The sequence below is a fragment of the Dermacentor variabilis genome, chromosome 2 (assembly GCF_050947875.1).
Source record: "Dermacentor variabilis isolate Ectoservices chromosome 2, ASM5094787v1, whole genome shotgun sequence".
Taxonomy (NCBI): Eukaryota; Metazoa; Arthropoda; class Arachnida; order Ixodida; family Ixodidae; genus Dermacentor; species Dermacentor variabilis.
Genome location: NC_134569.1, coordinates 100,959,728 through 100,981,482, shown reverse-complemented (window position 1 = coordinate 100,981,482; position 21,755 = coordinate 100,959,728). Strand labels below are relative to the sequence as shown.

General features: G+C 43.9%; 1 protein-coding gene across 1 annotated transcript in view; it reads left to right on the top strand.

Moving 5' to 3' along the window:
* LOC142570383 (ornithine decarboxylase-like) overlaps window positions 1-21,755 on the top strand; it is a 29,245-nt gene that overhangs the window by 229 nt on the left and 7,261 nt on the right. Inside the window, exons 2-7 of the mRNA XM_075678771.1 lie at window positions 7,540-7,636; window positions 7,843-7,919; window positions 9,101-9,267; window positions 9,730-9,864; window positions 10,360-10,366; window positions 11,711-11,864. Of these exons, the coding sequence (XP_075534886.1) occupies window positions 7,540-7,636; window positions 7,843-7,919; window positions 9,101-9,267; window positions 9,730-9,864; window positions 10,360-10,366; window positions 11,711-11,864 (637 nt within the window). The remainder of the gene's footprint in view (window positions 1-7,539; window positions 7,637-7,842; window positions 7,920-9,100; window positions 9,268-9,729; window positions 9,865-10,359; window positions 10,367-11,710; window positions 11,865-21,755) is intronic.

Genomic DNA, 21,755 nt, shown 5'->3' with positions numbered 1-21,755 from the left:
GTAACACCTAGAAACAATTGGCCACCAACTCCCAACAGTAACGTGTTCATAGGATGTCTTTAAACTTCTTACCAAATTTCTATGAACATTTGTCTTTATAAACACTAGTAACATTCTTTCAAAAGAAGAATGTTCATATATCTTTTGCCAACTTCCTACCAACCAGGTATGAATATTCATCCAACAGAAGAATGTTTGTAAACGTTCTGCGTACTCCCTACCAATTCCCTAATAACAGGAGCTTCCTCATAAACCATAATAACATTCTTCCAATTGAAGAATGTTCGTAAACCTTCAGCCAACTTCCTAACAATCACTTATTAACATTTGTTTTATACACCCTAATCACATCCTGTCAACAGCTGGCCTGGCCACGGTACTTCAATTGAAACATGTTCATAGATGCTCTGTAAACATTCTAGTAGCCGTCAAGCAACACAAGTCTTTAGGCTGTGTAGAAAAATTGTGGCAATATTTTACTTGCTACAGACGTTTTACTAGCCCCATAGTAACATTTGTTCTACATACGACCTAGTAGCATAGTGTGAACATTTTTCACTATGTGCGAACATGTTCGTATAAGCCATGGCGTAGTAACAGGGGAGGCCGGGGGACCGCGGGCCTTGGGTGCTAGGTGCCAGTTGGGGGTGGGGGGGCGTAATATATGTCTGAAGACACCCCTGTTTCCGCCGGCTTGACTGGGCGTAACTGATTACGATGCTCCGGTAACCAGTAGCCAGAGCTCATGTATTAGATGTACCAGAAGTGTAGTGCCGCAGAATTGTAGGCTGCAGCTTTATCAACATCGTACGTAATAATTGCACGAATGTGCTGGCTAAAAAATTTAATCTGCTAAGTGGCCGCTAAACCACTCGCCGCGTGCGCTCATGATCGGAGCGGAAGTCGCTAAACATACAGTTAGGCTATGTGGCTCCTGGGTGCCTCTTCCATATAGTCTGCGCGAACTTAAGGTATGATAGCTTTAAGCAACAGCTTAAATAACAATCATAGAGGAAACATTGCAGTTCTGGAATTGAGGACCCAAAGCCATATTAATAACTCAACAAAAATTTCTTCTCTAAACAAGATAGTCTTGGTTGCTACAGCCTGCAGTACTTTGGCACTGTGGGTGGGCCAGTATGACAGTACCAAAATAAATATGAGATACAACACCAGCGACGTCGATATTTCTATCCTCTCCATTGCGAATGCAGACCAACAATAGCGTAAAGTTTCGCTGGCACGGGCTTCATCGCGGCCTTCTCTTTGTTTTTGTTTTTTTGTATGGTACCCCAGGAATCGACGCCAAGCAAGCTCTGTTCCGTTCCCAACCTTGTGGCGGGACTGCAGCTCTGATAATGATGTTCGCCAATAGAAGCAAATAAAGAAAGGATTTATGTATCAGAATGAAGAGAACTTGTACTTGTCATAGCGTTGTCAACCGCGCAGCAGGAAAGCAGATGGAGTTTCCTAATTGGACGAGGAAGTAATCGTCACTGACGTACTATTTAATTTTCGCTTGGGTTCAGGGCTGCCCACAGCCAAAATACTGCATGCCGTAGTACCTACGACGAATTCTGTGACGTTGCTGTTGGGGAGCATATGACTGTCGGGCTTCAATTTTGGAAATGTACTATCGTCTCTAAAATCGCTAATTAAAATTCCATTAGAATTGTTTTGTTACTTGTGAGCCATATTTTCCCCAATGCCGCATCTGAATTGGCTGCCAAGCGTTACAGTCTGAGAGCAGACGCGCAAATGCGCTTATGACACGTTATCCGTGCAGCACCCTGTGGTATTCAGTGCAGAAAATAAAACAGCGTGTATACCTGCTACATCCGCGATCTATAGGAACGAATGTGAAGGGAGGGACAGGGCAGATGTGGGCGGCATCCAAGGCGGCGGTTTAGATGCTGAAACAATATTCCCCTCCCCGAAAGTTTTCGATATCCTCGCCGTCATCGCTACGGCCGGGTGAGGGGGGGTGGGGGGTGACAGAAGATCTATGGTTGCCGGGTGCCGAACGACCTAGCTACGCCACTGAGTATAAGGTAATATGCAACCTAGATGGTGCATGTACAAGGAAACCAGATGAAAGTTTGAAATAAAAGAAGTTTATTCACACAATGATATTTACAAATATAGTGTGAAAAGTATTAGTAAAATTAATAAAAATATGAAATAAAAGATGACTCAGTTGATTACGGCATGGCAGCTGTCGCATAATCTTTAGCATGCATCGATGATAACGTATTTTTTACTCCCCCCCCCCCCCCTTTATAGCCGATGTCTCTGAGAATGTTTGCAGAGTGAACCCTGCACAGAAACAAGATGGTCAGTGTTAACATCATGTTCAGGTTGGCGCATCACATATATAGAACAGCTTTCTAACAAGGTTCACATGCAAGTTCACATGAATGCAAAAATTGTAGCCGTCAACCATGTACACTTGCAGGCGAAATGGCAAGGATGGGGCACATATTGCAGAGCACATCCTTTGCTGTGTTGTGTTTACCACGCGTTATTAAAATTACTAAAGTCTGCAAGATCGTTTCCGCAAAACAGGGAACAGCTTAAAACTACTGTTAAAACCCCCAAAGCTTTGTCCTGAATAATTTCAGTTTCCCAAAATGTTTTCCTAACCAATTTTCTGCATAAATAACTTACTCACTCAAAAAGACAATTCCATGGATTATTTATAGAGAAATTTGTAGCGCGCACAATAGACAAGGACGCAGAGAAGGTTGACACACGAGTGCTTACCCAAAACTGTTTATTATTGGAAAGACACAGAACATAAAAGCGCCAGCTACCTGAACTGAGCATGTGCAAAACGAGTCATCAATTTTTATATAAACAGATTACAAAGCTTGAAGCACCTTCAAGAATACAATTTCTTTGTCAGTGATAGCAACCAATGGCAGACTGATCCATATTTAAGCACGCCTTATTATTTGGAACGCTTCTGTAAATTCACGTACTCGTTTATTTTTATTGGCAAACAAAATTTCAGTGTCAAATAATACGGCTTCACAATGACATAGGTTGCAGTGGTCAGACAAGTGCGATTGATTTTCTTTCACATTCGCACTTGTCTAACCAGTGCAACCTATCTCATTGTGAACCGTGAAACTATGCGCTCAATATCTCACTACCTCTCATCCTGTACAGCCAGATTAGGAAAGAGCAAGGAGTGCGTTCATGATCAGACAATATTTACCACAGATTAAGCCATCGCGACCAGTGTGAAAACGTAGTGTTTGAGCGCTTCGTCTTTATAGCCACTTCAAGCGAACCGCATGACGCGGCGTAGTTCAAGTATGCAAGAATATAGTTCTTAGTACATTTCACGTCATTACAGTTCGCGCTATAATAACCTACCCAAAATGCAGCATAGGAAAGCTAAATAAAAAGAATATCAAAACAATATATTTACGAAAATGATGGAAAAGAACATACCTCTTATTATTATCTATAGACAGACAAAACTTCGGCGCAGTGCCGTCTTGAGGAAGAGCTGTTCGCTACTTGCGCAGGGTGCAGCTTAAAACACGGGCAGTGCGGATATTAAATCACTCTCACTTTACACGACACTGCTTCGCGCCTGGCAGAGAAGGTACAGAAACGTACACATCACGCAACGAAGAAAGCGCCGTGGGCTTCGGAAGCACGGTGCTAGTTGGCGTGTATCGATCAATCCGCAACAACAGAGCATACGCATTACCAGCAGCAAAAATATCTGGATTGATGCTGCAGGACACGACCAAAAACACCTATATCGCTCCGACCGTACCAAGCTGGCCTCGCAAAAAAAAAAAAAAAAATGATATCGAGGGTGATGGTCTCCTTGTTTGCCTCGACTAGGACCACTGCCAAATGTGCGCGCATGCGCGAGAGAGGCATGTGGCATTCTTCCCACCCACCCGTTTCGCCTGGACTACCGCCAAGCTAAAGACCCTCTTTAAGTGCACCCGCACCCCCTACCTTGGGAGCGTTGAATGACACCAACACATTCATCACCTCTAGGCGAGTTGGGTGGCAGGCCTTTGTGTGTGCATCTCCTACTGGGAACAGCACTTAGAGTGAGAAATGTACCTTGCGGCCAAGGTTGAAAATAAACCTTACAAGACAGCCGGCTTAATGGCTGTATAATTTTACCTTTAGAGATAATTATTGTTCATGAAACCGACTTTTTATTTGCAAATCTAATACAATTAGAAAAATAAAATCATATAGGGTAAATTGTCCGATTATTCTATTTTCGCAAAAACATCCTTTAGCATTTGCCGCTTTGAAAGAAAAAAATTTGCTTCATGGCGCCCAGCGCAAAATGACGCTCAAATCTATTGTAGTAGTACTTCTTTGTTAAATAGATGTCCAAAGCGTGGCGGCTATGACTTTAGTGGATTTCAGATGTCCGAAGCACGGCAAAAGCATGGCCGTTGATAACCTGGCTCTTATTACCTGGAATGCCATAATTACGAATGTCATAAGGGCACCGCGAAACCGTGTCGGAGCTTAGAATTTTGTCGCCGTGTTATGAAGTGAAAGAACGAAATACTAGTAGTGCTTACTTATCCCTTTTGGATCTGTTTTCTCGCACAGCAAGCAACCATCGCCGTAAAGCAGATCAATTGGCATAGTTGCTTTGCCTTCACTTTGCCGCAACGGCTGATTGGTTTTTTTTTTATGTGCAGAAGCCGTAGGTAGGAGGCCGGGACGAAAGCGCGCAAGTAGGGGACGCGAACAAAGCTATAGTTTTACACAGTAAGGATAATTTCATTCACTTTTTCAGGAAAGGTGTCACTTGCAAAGAGTTCAGCTTTTCTTTGCATTTGACCTGTGCGCTTACTCAGGTCTACACTCTCTGTCTAGACTTCAGCAAAGCGTTTGATTCTATTATACATAATATGCTTCTTAGCAATCTACCGTATTATGGAATACGAGGCACTTAACTTATATTATTGCAGAACTACCTTTCCGGTCGTTCCCAGTATGTTGTTATTAATAATGTCACGTCTAATTCTGAGCTAATAAAATTTTTGGTTCCTCAGGGGTCAATCCTAGGACCTACTCTGTTTCTTTTATGCATCAATGACATGGTATCTATCCCACAAACCCCTTCTATTATATTTACGCTGAAGACAGAAGTGTATTTCTTCTGGTGACAATTTAGGTTCCTTAATTCCGCGTGTAAACTTATGGCTTAAGAATCTATCTGACTGGCTTGTTACAAATGAACTCTCATTAAATGTTGACAAAACTAAGTACATTGTTTTTACCCCTGTTAACAGACCTGTTTATATTGATAATGATGTGGCATCCGATTCGCGACCGCTAAAAAAAGGTAACACAAATTAAACTTTTAGGTGTTAAGTTTCATGAAAACCTGCGTTGGTCTTGTCATGTTCGCTATATTAAGCGCAATATTGCACATTGTATTGGTATGCTTAATAAGTTTCGCTTATTGTTGCCTCGTTATATACGACGTCCGTTGAATTTTAATAGTGTTCATTCGCGACTGCATTACTGCCTGCTTGTTTGGGCCACCACTACTAGGTCTAACATGGAAAGCCTCGATCGATTACAGAAAAAAAGTGCGCGCTTTATTGAAAATCTGCCACAAGGTGAATCAACATCTGTATATTTTTCGCAGAATCGCATCCTGGACATTGAATCACTTTATAAACTGCGATTATCAGAGCTTGCATATTTAGATTTCAAAATTGACCTGCAACTCTTCTCTTTGAGGTATACCAAACATGAATCCCATTACGAGTTTAGGAGAACCAACTTCATCAGGTTTAAATGTAGGACGAATTACGGGACTCAACTGTTAAGTTGGCAAATTCCTAATCTGTTAAACCTTTATCCTGCTCTGATTGACATCATGGAAAACTGTTCCTCTTTGCCTGCTTTCCGAAACCAGGCAAAGAGATTTTTCTTAAACCGTGTATAAACCAGTTAGAAATATTTTCTTTGTTTTTTTTGTCAAGTGACCATACTTATCATGTGAACATTTTTTATTGTCGTATAAGAGATCCAGTTAGGATTCCTTGCTTTATCTTTTTTTTTGGTCAAGTGAACATGTTCGTAGTTATTATACATTCTTAATTAGATTGATTCGAATGTACAGTGTATGTATATTGCTGTATTTGAATTGTTGTAGTCTTCCTGTAAAAAAAGAAAAAAATTGTTTCTACTTCGTAACTTACCATGTCGAAACTGTGCCTGCGTGAATTCAGGGTGTCTAGGGCCTAGGCAGGTGACCACGTGTGTCACCTTTAGCCCTCTTCACCCGGACAACTGTACATTGTCCAAATTTCAACAAAGTCAAGTCAAGTCGAGTCCCTCAGCGGCAGCTGTATCTTTCAGCATTATTTATGTTTGAGCGGCAACCTTCCAGGGCCGTGTTACTCTGAGTTTCGGCTCTTTTTCTGTTTTTTAATACAAATATCGTGACGCTACTGTGCTGACACGTTCCAGCTCAATGCGTGCTATTTATGTCACCGAGTGCACTGCCCTGATTATCTCGTTGCAAAGCTAACTGGTGGCCTTGAAATAGCAGGGCGTGGTAAGGGCCGAGTTACCCTCGGTACGCTCGCAGACTGGTTCACATATTTTGCTTTACACTGCATGTGCAGGCACAGTGCACACCAAGATGTATCACCTAGCCGGTGAAATGTGCAGTTTTCCGCACGACCGCACGCGTGCGGCAAGCGGGGGATTGTCACGACTCAAGCGTTAATCCGCCTTTAATTAACCAGCCCCAAGGGCGGGATAAAGCTGTGTAACTGGTGCGCGGCCTGCACACTACTCCGCTATCGCACCGGTCAAGTGGTATAGCGCAAGCAAATTTTCTCGAAGTGTGCTGACGTCACCGCACGCTCACGTAGTCCAGTACAACCATGAAAAATATTAGTTCTAACAGTTTACGAACATATTTCTTTAAACATTTTAGTAGCACTCCATTAACAATTCGCCACCTACTGGAATTGGAACTGTGATTTAAAACAAAGTGCATAGTTGCTGAGTATGCCATATATCGGCATTAATGCGTGTTAGAAAAATTTATCAAGAACTCTCAAGTTACTTCCCATTCTAAATATTTTTTGGCAAATGGTACGAGCTGTTGACGAAATGTTGACGTAAGGTAACGAGCCTTTCGACGGAGTACTAAAGTTGTTATTTAATAAGATTTTTTAAATAAATTGATTGCTTTCGAAGTTGGTTAATTAAGCTTGACTAATTAGGCAATAAAGCAGAATACAAAAAAGTGTGACTTACTCCATACAATTGTCAGTAACATGCATTTTTTCCCGTCGTCTTCGAGTGCATCAGCACATTTTAAATCTATGACCAAAGTTAGCTGGAACACCCTGTATAAAAAGGTGGGAGACGTTAACTCAACCGAGCTAAAGGAAGTATGGAAGGTCCGAGTGGCCTATCGCATGAGCCTGACTTGAATTTTTAAATCAGCCGAAAAATATGTCATACCAAAGCGCATATGCATTTCGCCGAACGTTTAATTTGACACAGAAAGAAGACGACTCATTTTTCGTCTGTGATGTCAGAGACATCGTTCAGAAGGTGGAACTCTGGCGCCAGCACCTACCGCGCGTGACGCCTTTCTGCGGTGAGCAACTCGACCCTTTATGAGTTATTTTCATCGTATAGAGTACCCATATAGTGAAAACTGTCAGCCTTTAAAAATTTTTGTATTTGTAAAATATTTGTAAAATATAAAACCTTGTAAAATACCACACCATGGCCGGGCGTGGTAGCTGTCAGGAGACCATGAGGAGTAATTACGTTCCACTTCCACTCTTTCTTGCTTTCCAGCCATCAAAACAAATGGAGACCCCGTTCTTATGGCTGTTCTAGGTTCTCTTGGAGTGAATTTTGATTGCTCGAACACGGTAAGGACGAGTGCAAGTCACACTGTAATTCCTAATTCCCGAATCAGTGATTGAATTTATGATGCGTGGTGGATAGAGAAATTGCTAAGTCAAAGATTCATCGACTAACTTTCGCTATGTTACCTGTACGTAGGAACCTTACATTTCCTTGGGGAGAACAACCCCTTTGGTTCAATAACCAAATCCCAAGGCTTACGGCACCTGATCTCAGAAAAAAAACGTGTTAATTAAGTAAGCAAACATGCATAAGAGTGCAGTAGATAGTGAGATAAGGAGGAAGGAAGGTATCCTAACCAGTCAATAGTCCGGTTGGCCACTCTGGGGTTGGGGGAAGAGAGAAGGGAATAGAAATAATGGGGAGAGAAGGTAACGAGCATAGTAATGGCCTATTCATCGCATGAAGTTTTGTTGACCAACAACGAAGTGAACATCATTCCAAACTGGAGTCTGAAACTAATTAGTATCATTAAATCTGGCTAAATAACGAGGATAACAGATAGACGAGAGGCCTTCCCCATATACATGGTGCTAGTTCTTAATATATGCACTTCAAACGCTATTCCGTTCTTTTTATCCCTTCCCCTCACAAAAAAAGTTAGGCAAGAGGCAAAACTCCGTCGCCTGGCAAGGACTTGTCGCTCACTGTGCGGTTGGCGCTGCTGTCAGTACATTTTATTAACACGTAGAGGACAGCGCTGGCTTTAGTTGACATTTTATGCCTAACCGTCTTTATCTCCCCTTGTATTTATTCTGACGCGGAATAGCATGAAAGGTCGTCACACTCAGGCTAAACTCTCTGCCATTCATTTCACAAGCATTTTTTTTCTGCTGATGCAGACGCTATTGTTTATTTTCCTAGGCCGAAATAGCGCATCTCTTGCAATGCAACGAAACAGCGTACAATTCAAAATGACGTTGTTGGGACGAACGGTATTATTGAGCTGGCACAATGTATTCTTAAAATGATTTTGTTAGGACATTTTGTTTCCAGATTAGCTCAGAGTTCGCCAGCACTTGCTTGTATATAGCCCGTACTTAAAGAACACGTAAGATTTTTTATTCGTTCACGTTTTTCGTGTCTTATTGCTAAGAATACTTGACACTCTGCCTCTCTTGTAGTGATCAACAATGTACTGTTCACGAATGTATTGTTCACCAACGGTGCCATTTCTCTACATCAGAACGAAATGAGGAATATTCTGGAAATGGGTATTCATCCCGATCGCATTATTTACGCCCACACTATGAAAAGCACATCTCACATGAAGTTCGCTGAGGAACGGGGCGTCACACTGATGACTTTTGATTGCATCGAGGAATTGCTCAAGGTCAAAGACAAGAAGGCCAGGTAAGGACTTGCTCCCATACTACGATTTGTCACATTAATCTGCACTGGATGTAAGAGCAATACATTTTTCAATAATATTTACGAAGTAGTCATCACGAAAGCAACTGACTCGTCTAATTTAAAGCGGCGGTGATAAAAATTAGTTTCAAGCATGGGTGAAATTATAGATTTTCACATATGCTGCCATTTTTCATCCACATCGGCCTCTTCGTGCTCACTGCAGAACATAAGCCTCCCCCTGCAACACTGACTTAGCTCTGTTTGGGAAGCGCCTATCTTTTCTAAAAGTATCAGATGTCAAATGAACAATATCAAGTGTACGGACTAATTCGGGAAATATTTCCTGTACCAACATAAAACCAACTGATGCAGTTGGTCGGCCATAGCTCTTCCACAGACCATAAAAATCGGGATTTCGACAAAAGTGTAATGGTACACAGCCAAATGTTACTTCCTCCGCAGATTGCTTCTTCGAATAAAAACCGAAGACGAGGGTTGCAAATTATTGTTTAACAACAAATTCGGCGGCTCCGTGGACGATGCAAGACACATTTTGAAGTCGGCGCTTGACCTTAATTGCAACGTAATCGGGGTCACGTGAGTAATGCGTGCGCATGATCACGGTTGTTCAGTTTATTTGAACAAGTGCTGCATAATGTCGATTCTTTATTTTACTTTCAAATGCATTTATTGTGAAATCGGTTACTGTGAAACCTTCTAGTAATACAAAGGAAATTCGAATGTAAGGTAGTATTGTAAGCAACATTTCTTAAGATTAAAAGCACTATTGAGGAAGATAAATTGAAAACCACATTCAGGAGGACACGAAGCATTTCCATAATATGTCTGATGATTTCGTGTCCGGTTTTACAGACATATCTCAATATTGGGCCTGCACGCACAAATTATGCCTCGCGCAAGTGACAAAGTGTTGTCGTGTAGATTTTCGAGTGACAAAGGGGTTCGTGTGAATTTCTTTCTGCGTTTACCATCAGCAGCGTACTGTCATTCGGTTTACTGCCCACTGCTGGAAGCCTTTTGCCATTTGTAACTTTACAACCGCGCATAACGCTGTGCGTTGCGTCACCGCAGATGCCAGGTGGGTGTTATTGGTTCTTGACACAGTAAGTAATATTAAAGTGAATCCAATGCAAGGCATGCTGCAAGAATTTACCTGTATCAGCGTCATATTTTTAAATGTATCCATCAACTTTTTAATCGATTAACACAAGTGACCAGCCACAGCGTCAGTGATAGGAAACGAAGCAGTCACACAGTTTACGAGCACGCCGACATTTGTGCCATATTTTCTCTGTGCACAAAATCTGTGCACTGGCTAAACTATAGAGCAGGCTAAACGAGAGGTTCTGTGAGCGCCAAAAACAACAGCGATAGGCTAGCAAAGGGATATGGCGCCACGAGCCTGTGACTCTTGAAAAACGTTATGTGCCCTTCAGTGATGCGCTTCGAAGAAGATTAACGCCTAACATTACGCTAGATGTACGTATATAACCATATCTGAATTCCACTTGACGCAGTACTTATTATGTAGCTAATTCTATTCTGTGCGAGGTGTGGTAAATTTTATGTGCTCTACCTTTAGCCCATCGGGGACATCAGGGACACGTATACATGTTTATCTTGCTCGGGTGACCAAGTTTCAATATTTAGTGTATTCCCTTCGTTTACCTGTGGTGGCCTGATGGACGGTTTGACCATTGCGCCACTGTCAACCGACAGTGGCGCGTTGATGAGTGCCCCCCCCCCATTCTAAGCTACCTACACAACAATTAGAGTAAACATATGTGTTTTTAGAATTACATGGAATATTATGTTGGCGGGTTGAGTAGAACATTCGAAGTATTCTATATTTTGGCGTAACATAACGGGAGCAAATCGGGAATACCGCGTCTTTCATTGTCACGGTTGTTAAACTGTACTTGTTATTCTAGGTTCCACGTGGGATCCTTCCATGAGCACCCGGAGATATTTTGTCGCGCAATAGAGCGGGCCAGGATCGTGTTCGACATAGCAGCGGATATCGGAAAACCTATGATGGTGCTGGACCTCGGAGGTGGTTTTCCAGGTGCACTGCGTGGGGATCATAAGTTTATACAGGTTAATTTCATTGAATATATTTTGCGCTACTTGACTTCGTTTGAAACTTACCTAGTAACTTGATGCATGGATGGGACTGAAATTATCCACACAATTAAATGTGTGATGATGTAGAAGTAATTACGCCAAGCTTTTGAGCTAAATATAGCATCAAATATTTTCTATTTTTCTTTCAATAATGCATAAAATGATGCCCAAGCATCACGGCACACGGGCTCTGGTGCGTGCGCTAATAACTGTGCAGTAGAGAAGCGTCTGATCAAATGCCTTGTGTAGCTACTCATTCTGCTTGCATATTGACTGTGCATTCCTTTTGATGAAACAGACCTGCGAGTGCATCCAGCGGTCAATCGATAAGCACTTTCCGGAATCAAGTGGAGTGCAGATCATCGCGGAGCCAGGCCAGTTCTTCTGTCAATCTGCGTACTTCCTCGTTGTGCGGGTCATTGGCAAGAGACGCAGTGACGTAGTAATCGACGGTGAGTGTGGGAGTGCCGCATGTGGGTAGAATTGTACGAGTCTGAGGGGGCTCGTTAACCTGCAGCTGAAACGAAGGACGAAGTGAGTAACAAAGACACGCGAAACAACTTTTCACGGAATACTGCTTTTACAACTAGTGAAAACGTGAAATTTAGGTGACACACCAAAACCGCACATGAAAAACAGAATTCGAAAAAAAAAGCAAGATCAAATCATTGTTCCGTAACGGCATAAATGTTTTCTTGTAGCAAGTGTATTACAATGTTTATGTATTGGACGCAAACATTTCGGGTAAACGCGAGCCATCGCCTTAGCGCACCACAGTTTCCCTGGTCTTCCTATTAAAGAGGGCGATGCAAGTGGCGGCGGTTCGATATCGTCAATTTTTCTATCGCGACAGTGAAAACCATTAAGTTGGGTTTCGTGTGTTCGTCAGTTCGTGCGTCATTTCTGCTACGCCAAATAAGACGATGACAATAACGGCCATCGTCGTCGTCAGATCGCGTTATCAATCGGAGAAAAACAAAGCTTTGCTGCGTACCAGTTCAATGCGAACCTCAACGGCAGCTCATTTGCATGTTGGACACGAGATTTTGCTGCGCAATCGCGCAAAACTTGCGCTTGCTTACTTGGGCCGGATTTTGTGTCCCACGCAAACTTTGATATTGGCGGTGTTTCTGCATGCATCTCGGAAGTCTCAATAACCAATACTTTTGCGTACACGAACAACGTTCTGGCATCGCAATAAAAAGTTCTCGATTATATATTATCTACAAAACAACACATTTAAAACCGTCCGATGTTTAGCCAATTCACGGTAGTTGTTAAGCGCCATTGTTTGGATTCATTAATTCCAGCCTTCGTTTTAAAGCAATTCCTTAAGAAACAATAAAAATATCAAGATAGCCGTGTTGGCGGCGAGAGCTGACTGCTCTCGCAGTAAATGAGGTTGGAGAAGATTGAAGCAATGAAGGCAAGTGCTCGTTTTTCTTCAACTATCACTGCTGGCTCTTACAGCGAAAGCAGCATATGACTAATCTACTCAGTTTCTTTCGGCATCTGTCAACAGAAAGATCTTCATGTGAGCCGATCCTGGTGACAGTGCAGAAAGAGTCGAAGCTCAATGGCCCTTACCCTTGTGGGCTCGGGTACTTGTAACGCGGCCTTCAACTACTCTCGGCGGCCAGAAACAGAAATTTTTCATATGTGGGCCGATCCCTAAGATAATGCAATAAAGGTCCGACCCGCGGCGGATGTGAAGCAGGAATTAAGCACTCCCCTTACGTGAGCCGATCCCCCAAGGTATAATGCAAAGCCGTGCCCACTCGCGGCGGAGGTGAAGCAGGCGTTAAGCACTCCCCATAGGTGGGTTCATCCCGAAGATTGTGCAATACCGGGCCTACCCGTGGAAGATGTGCAGTTCTCCATTAAGGGGCCCACATACACGGCTTCGTTCCTCATCCTTCTTCACAGAGTTGTAGGGCACCGAGTTTTTTAAAAAGATTTCCTGCTACTATTGTACCAGAAGTACAGAAGCTGCGTCTCTATTTCTATGAACGGTCCTACTGCGACCGTCACACATATGAAACGTTTGGATATGTGTGGCATATGACATATGTGTGCCACATGTGTGACATATGTATGACATATTCACGATACTAGCTCGTTTTCAAGGGAACGAGCGGGTTTTTTCGCGAATAACAAAAGCTGCAGGTCGATTATTTAAAAAGGCAGGTGATAGACATGTTCTGGAAAACAGCCCACATGAGCCAAATGCAGTGATCACGCCGTGGCAAGCAAGAATTCTGTTCCCAGAGAAGTTAAAGATTCAGCAATGGAAGCCTATGGAAACGACAAAAATTTGTACTCGATTTTCGGGACATAAACGGTAGCTGTGATAAAAACTACGGCGTCTATCGTAAACGTCCCTGCAGCTTATGTAGTGCAGATACTAAGCTTTCGATTGGTGCCTATCTTGACTCTCTATACGTGGCGTAACATTGTTCCCAAAAGCGATTTTTGACACAGTCGTGCAAGTTCACGTGGTATCTGTAAAAACCCGAGCGTATCACTTGTGGCAACCTCGGAAGACTTGGCCGATTCATTAAACCGCTTGTAAATATCGTTCCGCGTCACGCTTGCAGCGGTTCGATGCCGGGATATCGTTTTCTTTAACGCCGCCTAGGACTGAGTTCGACAGTCTTCCACCAGATGGCCGAAACGCAAAACTCACGCTTTGGTTTCTGTTCTGTTTCTTTCAGGAGGGCTCTTCAAATACTATATTTTCTATTTTTACTTCCTAAAACGTAAGAATGGGTTGCTTATTTGTTAAGTTATTGCTTTCGTGATCATATTTTATTTCTTGGACAACATAACAACACGCATGCGCACGTCTTTGTGTTACGTTAAAGAAATATACTATCGTGCCTTGTAGCATAAACATACTCAGGAATTCTGGACATTGCACCTTGACCATCCTGTGTGTAATGGATATGCGTAACTGAATGGGCAAAATTGTAAACAATTTTATTATAATAGCCGAGTATCAACAAGCTTCAGCTGCCTGTGCCAAGAGGGTAGTCTTTTGTAACAACATATGCATCTGTGGCGCTTAGTCGGAACATTGGGGATGCGTTAAAGCAGTGTTTTGGTCGGGAATGGGAGGTTATGTCACACGACAGGAGCAAATGGTTTTGTACCCTATGGGCAGAGAGCACATTGACTTGAAGAAGCACCAAATTTAAACCGTAAAGCCATTTATTACAGCTGGCCGCTATCTTGTACACGTTCGAAAAGCCGACGTTCGATTCCGCCTCACGCGATTGTCCAGGCTGCGCCGATATCGCGGCCTAGGCGAGTCTAGTCCAATCGCGTGAGGCGAAATCAAACGTCGGCTTTTCGAACGTGTACAAGATAGCGGCCCTGGAGTTCGAACAATGATTGCAGAATGAGTGCCATTCAGTCTGTTTGCACACGCATGTTTTTGCGAGGCAGCAGCAAAGGAGAGGGTGTGTATATCCGTGTACACGCCTTGAGCGTGCTTGCGTGTGTACTGGCATTTGCGTGTGCGCGCATGTTTGTGCCTCCGTATTTGAATCTGCCTGCGCACGGGTGCGTGCATGCGTGTGCGAGCATATGCGCGTTTTTGTGTGCGTGGGGTTCCGTGTGCCTGCGTGCGTACATTTTTGTACGTGTGTGCACGCGTGAACGCGTATAAATATGAATGCGGACAAATATGTGTCGTCCCTCTCTCTCTCTCTGCGTTCATGCGTGTGTGGGCTCACGTGTGTGTGGGGTGTGTGTGTGAGCACTTCCCCGCTTACGCCTACTCTCCGGGTTGAATGGGATATCGAGTTTTAACGCGATAGCGTTAAGGAGCTCGTGTCGCAGAAAAGCCGGTGTCGTCGGCGTCGGTGTCGGCGTGCGCGGCGTTGGCCGTGAGCGATAAATCACGGCAGGCACTTCATAAATCAAAAGCAACTTCCAAGATGGGCTGGGTGGGAATCGAACGAGGGTCTCCGGAAGGTGAGACGGAGACGTTACCACTGAGCCACGAGTTCGATGCTTCAAAGCGGTACAAAAGCGCCTCTAGTGAACGCGGTGTTGCCTTAGAAACTAGCTGTTTCTAAGGCTCAGGCGTGCGTCGCTTGCTCAGGCGCACATTTCGTTGTCGCGCCGAACGCTGCGTTGCTCGACGCTCACCGCGTCCGATGCGGGGCGCGTAGTCGCTACGCCGTAGCCCATTGTCTTACACCCCTTGGCGGGTCGACGGGAACGCTGTCGCGTTCCACTCTTGAAGGCGAAGCTTAAGCGTCCTGCAATTTTTAAACCCGTATTTAAATCTACGAGACAAGAGCGAAGTACTCTGTATTTATAGCACTATATCTTTCTGAAAGCGAAATAAAGGCAAAAAAGGAAGATGCCTGAGCCGTCAATATCGCCGGCCCAGATTTCGTCACGATGGCACCGTCACCATTGGCACGGCTCCGTGAGCCGCAACCGGCAGCTCACTTGTCTTCAAGCAAGCGACGCGCTAAACCTGCACCATCATTGCGTCATGCGTCCCTTCTACGACCAAGCAGGCTTTCGTCGGCACACGTTTGCTGGTATATTGATATTAAAACTGTGAACTACTTGTCTTCGAATAAACAGTGTTAAGAGGAAGCTTTAGCTCGGGTGCTCCTATCTAAATTCATGTAAAAGGAGAATTCGTTTTTTTTTTTGGGGGGGAAACCACTGCACCAAATTTGGCGAGGTTTGTTGCACTTAAAAGAAAGATTTAAAATCTAGTGACTGTTGGTTCCGAATTTTCAATTTCGATCGTCAATTTTTAAATTAAAAAGCAACAAAACTCATTTTAAGAAAACGAAACTATCAAGTTTACAACGCTGAAACTCAGCAAAGAAAAATGATGCAACAAATAGGTGAATTGCATCTAACAGTACATTTAAAGCGGAGAAAATTTATACGTTACATATGAATCTCTAAATATTCAGTAATATGTAAATACAGCTTTTGCGGAAGCCTTGTACACAACGTAAGAAACGCCCGTAACACAATAACCATCATATCAAGTTTTTCCGCTTTCAATGATCTAGTGGATGTCGTTTACACAACCGTGATATGTGTTCTTTATGCAGAGCTAATTATTTGTAAAGCTTGTGCTTCTATCCTCTTTCAAACTTTCGAATGTTCGAAAATTTTTTAAACAAAATTGAGGCCCTAAATAGAAATTCCGCTTCCAACAGTCACTAGAAATTAAGTTTCTCTGTCAAATGCAACCAACTTTATTAAAATTGGTCAGGGGTTATCTCAGAAAAACGTTTTTGCATTTTGCATGTATTTGAATAGGCCGTGTCGAAGTTGGGCCCGAGCTAAAGCTACCTGTTAATAAAAGTCGAAAGCGGACTGGTCACCAGGAACACGTTTACGGAGCCATATTATTGACATCACAAAAGGCTACGTGCGTTCAGGTTGACTTTAGAGATGTTCTTTTTCTGCGTCCGTTTAGGCCGTGTACATTTTACATTTTAGGCCTTTTTACAGCCATGTCACATATACTATGAGAAATTCATTGTCTACACCATTCACAACGCACCATTCCCATTACCTTTGTCATGGCGCTCTTTGGCCATACCTGGCCTTTGTGCCATAAAACACCACACATCATCATGGGTTAGTTGCGCTTTCCGAGACCGTTTAATTGTACAATATTTGTTCGCATAGCTCTTCCAGAAGCATGTTTAATCAAAATGTCTTCGCTCGGCTAGATAATCTGGAGGACGGGCTCCAAAGTACTCATTTTCTTTAGCCATTTAATACCAATACTTGTAAATATTATTAACGTAGATTCGTTAATTACGCACGCAACGTCTCAACTTATCCGTATCTAGAGGTTACTATTATGAACACTCGAATGATAAAATGATCTCACCAGTACTCATTCATATTGGTAAGTATATTTATTTGGTGCGGTTTAAAACAGCCGGCATATTCATAGTACAGTAGGCTTCCTATGAAGCACGTGTAAAAGCATAGACAGGTATTCTCGGCGCAAATAAAGTTTCATGAGCTTAAACGCACGTACCGAGCCGTGCGCTTCTGCCTCTGAAATGGATTCTTCTACATTATACAAGAAGCACCTCAGCGCTACGGTACATCACAGAAGGTGTGCGAGAACACTGTTTGCGCTCCCGATTACATTTCTGAGCGTTGCTGGCATCAGGCTCGGTTTCCTGGTGTCATTAAGAATAAAAAGTCGAGAGACGCTTAGGCTTTGCCTTTAAGAGTCGAACGCGATAGCATTCAAAGATCGCCGACTGCTTCTCACGCTTCCAGGCAACTGCAGCTTATGTAACTCCAATGTTTACCGGGAAACGCTGGCGGCGAACGCTATGCACGAAGGCGAGCATTCTGGCAGAAACGTGGCCTCTTGCTTAGGCCGATCCCGGAGGTAGTGCACAGCCGCGCCTAGAAAACTGCATCATTTTCAGGTTTTTAACGTTGTTTCGCACTTTTAACATTTTAGTTTTAGAAGAAAGGAAGGAAGGAAAGAAGAAAAAGGGAAGCATAGGGCAGGGAGGTTAACCAGTATAATGTCCGTTTGGCTACCCTACAGCGGGGGAATCGGAAAGGGGAAAACAAAGATGACAGGGCGAGATAGGAGGAAAGGAAAGAATAAAATTAGCGGTGAGTTCGCTGATGCGTGTGGTATAATAGTAGTTGCACTAATAGTCACAGAGGTTCACACAAGCCCGTCGCCCTCAAGAAGCACAAAAGTGCCTTCACCGCTTTGTGGGACGACGAGTGATAGGGGAGGCGTTCCAACAGCATCTGCACGGAGAGCGGCCAATTGTCCAGTTTTTGGAGAGCGTTAGCAAGTTCTTGTCTTTCTGGGGCATATCGTGGAGAGTTGTTCACCAGGTGCTCGATATTTTCTTTGGTGACGCAGATCTCGCATGCTGCACTGTCGGTCACTCCAATTAATGTAGGGTATGCCTTTGTGAAGGCAACTCGATCCTAACGAAAGGCGACAGAGAAGCGTAGTTTCACGTCGAGGAAGTCCGAGTGGAGGTCGGAGTTGCAGTAAGGGTTTAGTCGATGCAGTCGTGTAAGTCTTAAGTTTTATAAATTTAAATTAAATCATGGGGTTTTACGTGCCAAAACCACTTTCTGATTATGAGGCATGCCATAGTGGAGGACTCCGGAAATTTTGACTACCTGGGGTTCGTCTTAAGTTTGGCGAGTTCCACTCGGTCAGTGAGAGACTGCGTGCCATGTGTCGAAGCTGCCTTGCGGCGTCTGTCCTCGAAAGCGGAATTGAAACGATGTGCTCTTCTTGATGTGATGTGCGAGCAGCGTTATCGGCGGAATCATTCACACTGATTCCACAATGACCAGGTACCCATTGAAAGACAACCTCTCGACCTTTTTGTTGGGCGTGATGGTGAAGTTTCACGATTTCGTGTGTCAGCTGTTCATGACAACCACGTCGGAGAACTGACTGCATGCACTGTAATGCTGGTTTTGAGTCGAACACTTTCGCGGTGAGTCGAATGCATGTTGGTGGTGTCAAATAAAGCGAACGGAGAAAGAATTCATTTCCAAAACTTATCCGCTGCCGCGAAGTCGTTCTCGGATGGGGACACAAGGAGCAAAGTGTGTCCTCCGTAGTACCACTGCTGCTCCTAGTACCTAGGCAAATGCAGGTTTTGAGAGAGAAAGGTACAAATAGATGCCTCTCTCGCAACTCACGAATGCTAACGGCGTTCGGGAAAATACGAGAAAGGAGGTCTTCTATACAAAAGAACTCTATGGCCTCCTCATATGCTACTCCGTGCAATGTGGGCGAAACGACGTCGTCTGCTAGGTGTTGCGCCATGTCAGTGCCAACTCCTCGGCAGTACATGGCTGACGCGCAGGTGTAAAGAAAAGTTTTCGAGAGGCAGGAAAGCATTGCGTGCAGAAAGCAACGCTCGTAAAATCAGCATTAAGGGTTAGCAGTTCAGGTATTATATTTCTGTCTGTTTGCAATTTTAGAAAATTCTAAAATAGCTCTTTGAAATGTGTAATCGGCGTCCTCACAGCTTCCCTTCTAACACGTTTTTCAATTTTTTACGTAGTATGATTTCAGCGAAGACCAACGTGATCAAATGTTCAAGCTTTCTGCCATTTAGATCACGAATAGCTGAACTAACCCTAAGGCTTTTCGAATCTTAATTACAGTTTGCTGCTTTTTTTCTCTAGTGGTACTAGGGCGACAAAGGTCACACATTTAGTTTCTTTTTACTTTTGAGCATTACGGGTTGTAATTCATTAATAGACAGCTTCGATTCATTGAGACATTGTTTATACGATATGTCGCGATGACAACATTTTTTATCGGTCTACTTAATGCAACGAATAACGGTAATGGTTATGTATATAAAATTACGGCGCATTTTTGCGCAATTCAAGGCGATGAGCAATGAATATTCAAGGCGATGAGCAAAACGAGAACAATGCTAAAGCAGGAGCTAATGTTTCAACAAGTGGACTTGTCTTGAAGATTCTCATGTCGCCTTGAAGAAGACAAGTCCACTTGTCGAAATGTTGGCTATGGCTTTCACCTTCTGCTCGTTTTGTTCATCGTCTTAATATTAATATGAGGCACGCCGTATTTCGTCCACCTTGACTTCTGTAGCGTACACATAAATCTGCGTACACCTGCCCATTTCTATTTCGACCCCTTCGAAATGAGCCCGAAGCGATAGGAGTCGCATGCGCCACCTTAGGGGTTAAACATGCACTGGTACTAACGCGGTGGCTAAGGCGGCAATAGTTATCAATTTCTTCTTGCAGAAGTTTCTGAAAGGGATGACACAAACAGCATAAGATATTTAATGGACCACCCATCAATGTGCATAATTTAATTTGCAGATGGTCAATGAAACAGAACAGTTTACACTTTGAATGGTGTTGGGCTGCTGAGCTCGAGGTTCGACCTTCTATCGCGGTGGCCGCATTCTGGCAGTGGTGGAATGCAAAAAAACGCTCGTGTACCATGCATCGGTTGCACGTTATAAAGATCCTCAGGTGCGCAGAATTAATCAGGACTCCCGAACCACGGCACCTTTCATAACTAAGTCATAGTTTTGGCAAGAGAAATACTAGAATTTCATTATTTGAAGACCAGCTTCGACGCAGGTCTTACTGGCTAGCCCGTGGACAGATATCAACATTTGCCGCCTCATGCAAGAACACCTGAGTCCCACGCATTGGGGGCACATTAATGATATACAGGTGGCCAAAATTAATCTGGAGTACCCCACTATGCAGCGCGCCTCATGATGAAATTCGGGTTTTGGCACGTATAACCCCAGAATTCAATTCATTCAGGTAAAAGTTTACTCCTGAACCCACTATCTTCCTTCTTTGTTGTGAACTGTCCACATCATTTCATTGTTTCGTCCTATTCATCTTGAGTAGCAGGTTAGGCATGCCTCCAAGGAAACCTGTACAGGATCGAATAACTCTCTCTTATACACTACCTCGCTGAAATAGGCAAGTCGCATGTTCGACCTACACGGAGCGCCGGTTGAGGAGAACGTCGAGCCGCTCTACGCCAGCGTACCGGGAGCCTTCATAAGCCAAATCGTGAGTGTATGTGCGTGTGTGCGTGTGTGCGTGCGTGCGTGTGTGTGCGTGTGTGCATGTGCGTGTGCGTGTGTGTGTGTGTGTGTGTGTGTGTGTGTATGTGTGTGTGCGTGCGCGTGTGTGTGTGTGTGTGTGTGTGTGAATTCTCCCTATGCCGGGCAGGGTGCTCTTCCTACTACTGTTGCCTCCACCAGGGTAGCGTATCCCACCTCTGCCGTGTTGTTGCGACGCCTGTTTATCGAAGCTCGACCGACGTTACTATTGGGTAGCGTGGCGTTGTCGGCGGGTTGCAGGCATCCGGTAGACCATAGCGATCAGGCAGGGACGAGACGATTTCTAGTGCGAAACTTGCATGGTTTATTCAATGGTTGGTAAAAGGTAAGAAGAAGAGAATGAAGGGAAAAGTGCATTGCGGAGCCCCTTTAAATAGGCTCTCTAAAATCGTGGGCGGGATCTTGCTCACGTCAACGTCACGTGACAGGCACTGAGTCTGGTTTGTGGATGGGCGTCTCCCACTTTCAGTGAGCCGGTACGGGCCTGCCTCCGCAGGTACCAAGCCACCAAGTCCGGGATCGGAGGCGCCTTTCCTTTCTTCTAGGTGACGTTGGTTCGCGGAAAGGGTGCCTGGTCCATTCTCTCTGCTGACGTGGTAAGCCTTCGTCGTGGCTTTGTAGCTGCTCTCACTTTCAGTGAACCTGTAGGTCCGGGAAGGGCGGTTTGATCTTTTCTTCTAAGCGACGTTGGTTCACGGAAGT